The following is a 2639-nucleotide window of genomic DNA, read 5'->3' as shown; positions in this document are numbered from 1 at the left end:
AGACATCGGGCTAGCACATGAAGTCATTAGTACTTACCTGACTTTTACCTTCATGGTGATCACAGGCTAGTAGAGGAGGCAGCTTTCAAAGGGAATAGTTCCCATGTGGTTAGTTCAATGTCATAATAGATTTTATCTAAAAACAAAACAAAACAAAACAAAGGAAGGATAGAGTAATTCTTGGACTAAAAGCTACATGAGGGCAAGGGTCTTATATATTTTAGGCATTGTTCACAATTAGTTAATGTACTAGAGGCCCTTTACATGGATCCGTGCACCAGTAGGGCCTCTTGGCCTGGCCTGTGTCCTCTCACAATCCAGGACCCTTTGGGGGATGTTGGAGAGCTGGTTTCAGCCTGATCCCTGCAGACCAGGCTGAGGAACCCCACTGGTGCATGATCAGGACCGTGGGAGGGCTCCAGGGTTTGTCTGGGCTGTCTCGCCCAGTCCTGATTGGCTGAACCCCAGCAGCAAGCTAACCAACCCATCAGAGCATCTTCCCCGTGGTGGTCAGTGTGCCATCATAGTGACTGGCCTAATGGTTGAACAAATGTTGGCACACTTAGCATATTAGGCTTTTATTATTTACTCTAATAAAAGACAAATGTGCTAATTGACTGTACCTTCACTATGCCCTAAAGCCATGCCCACCAGCCAATCAGAGCGACTATATACAAATTAACCCAACCAAGATGGCGGCCGGCAGTCACGGAGCTGGAGCGAACAGGAGGCTTGATTGCCCCGGTGATGGAGAAAGCCAAGCTCCCTGCTGGCTCAGGCCTCCGCTAAAAGCAACAGAGTTTCAATAACTCAACCAAGATGGCAGCTGGCAGCCACGGAACTGGAGCGAGAAGGAGGCTTGGTTGCCCTGGCGATGGAGGAAGCCAAGCTTCCCACAGGCCTCACTCAAGGCAACAAAGTTTCAATTATAGAAGATAAATAAATCCCAGATACCTGCTTCCGGCCAACCTTGCTGAGGAGCTTGGATTGCTGGGGACCGTGGCCAGCCTGAAAACAGCCCTCAGCCCCTCACCTAGGCTGGCCACAACCCCTTGAAAGGTTTTTAAAGGTAACAAAGTTTCAATTATAGAAGACAAATAAATCCCAGATACCTGCTTCCAGCCAGCCTCCACTGGGAACTTGGGTGGCTGGGGGCTGTGGCCAGCCTGCAAACAGCCATCAGCCCCTCAACCAGGCTGGCCACACCTTCATGGGGTGAGGGTCCCCGCAGGAGGGCTTGGCCAGCCTGCAAGCTGCCATCAGCCACTCACCCAGACTGGCCAGGCCCCCCAGCAGGACCCCCCCAACCCTGAAAGGATTGTGGCCATCTTGAAAACAGCCCTCAGCCCCTCACCCAGGCTTGCCAGGTACCGCAGCCAGGACCCCCACTCTGAAGGGGCTGTGTCCAGCCTGCAAACAGTCATCAGCCCCTCACCCAGGCTGGCCAGGCACCCCAGCAGGACCCTCCATGCTGAAGTGGGTGCGGCCAGCCTGAAAACGGCTCTCAGCCCCTCACCCAGGCTGGTCAGGCACGCCAGTGGTGACCACAACCCTGAAGGGGCTGTGCTGCAACCTCCCTATCGACCCTGCCTTGAGTGTGACAGGGGGCGGTGCCCCAACCCCCCAATCAGCCCTACCCTGAGCGTGACTAGGGGTGGCATCGCAACCTCCCAATCTGTTCTTTTCTGTGTATGACAGGGGGTGGCGCCGCAACTCCCCAATTGGCTGTGAGCCAGACCACGGGCTGCACCTAGAGATTGGGCCTGCCCTCTGTCACGGGGGAGCAGGCCTAAGCCAGCAGGTCGTTATCTCCCGAGGGGTCCCAGACTGCAAGAGGTCACAGGCCGGGCTGAGGGAGGGCCCCCCACCCCCCAGTGCACAAATTTTTGTGCACAAGGCCTCTAGTATAGGATATTTGTTTAATTGAATGGATTCGTTCATATCAAGATATCCAATAATTTGATTGATTCATTCAATTATTTAATCATTCACTTAATCCTTTATTCACTACTTAAATATTTGTAGGTAATAAGGCAAATTTTCCCATTGAATTTAAATGTAAAAGTATTCTTAAATAACATTAGGAAGAATTTTGATTAAATATAAATGAAAGTTATGACCTTGAGCATGCTCTGTGCTGATTCCTTTCAAGGTACATAGTATCATTCTCCATGGACAGAAAAGAAAATTGAACTATGTAGAGCTGAATTAACTTGCTTAGTTTATATAATGGGATTCAAACCCAGGTCTGCTTGCCTGACTCCAAAGCCTATGATCATTGCTTACCCAACACTGCTCTTTCTATGAAGCCAGAATTACACTAATCCCAAAACCAGATACAGACACTACAAAGAAAGAGAATTCTAGATAAACATAGATGCTAAAATCCTCAACAAAATTCTAGCAAATTGGATCCAGCATTACTTTAGAAAGGTCATACACCATGACCAAGTGGGATTTATTCCCGGGATGCAAGGATGGTACAATATCTACAAATCAATAAATCTGATACATCACATAAACAAATTAAGAGACAAAAAAATTACATAATCATATCAATTGATGCAAAAAGAGCATTTGACAAAATCCAACACCCTTTCCTGATACAAGCTCTCAGCAAAGTGGGAATAGAGGGACCA

General features: G+C 48.7%; 1 protein-coding gene across 1 annotated transcript in view; it reads right to left on the bottom strand.

Annotated features, from left to right (window-relative positions):
• LOC107183748 (butyrophilin-like protein 2) overlaps positions 1–2301 on the bottom strand; it is a gene marked incomplete at its 3' end in the record, with an annotated part of 10606 nt that extends 8305 nt beyond the window's left edge. Inside the window, exons 1-2 of the mRNA XM_015566540.1 lie at positions 2287–2301; positions 38–136 (exon numbers count right to left, since the gene is read on the bottom strand). Of these exons, the coding sequence (XP_015422026.1) occupies positions 38–54 (17 nt within the window). The remainder of the gene's footprint in view (positions 1–37; positions 137–2286) is intronic.
• Between the last annotated feature and the right edge of the window lie 338 nt (positions 2302–2639).

The sequence above is a fragment of the Myotis davidii genome, unplaced genomic scaffold (genome assembly GCF_000327345.1).
Source record: "Myotis davidii unplaced genomic scaffold, ASM32734v1 scaffold4603, whole genome shotgun sequence".
Lineage (NCBI taxonomy): Eukaryota > Metazoa > Chordata > Mammalia > Chiroptera > Vespertilionidae > Myotis > Myotis davidii.
Note: the sequence above shows the minus strand (reverse complement) of the source record. Positions and strands in the feature narration are given on the sequence as shown.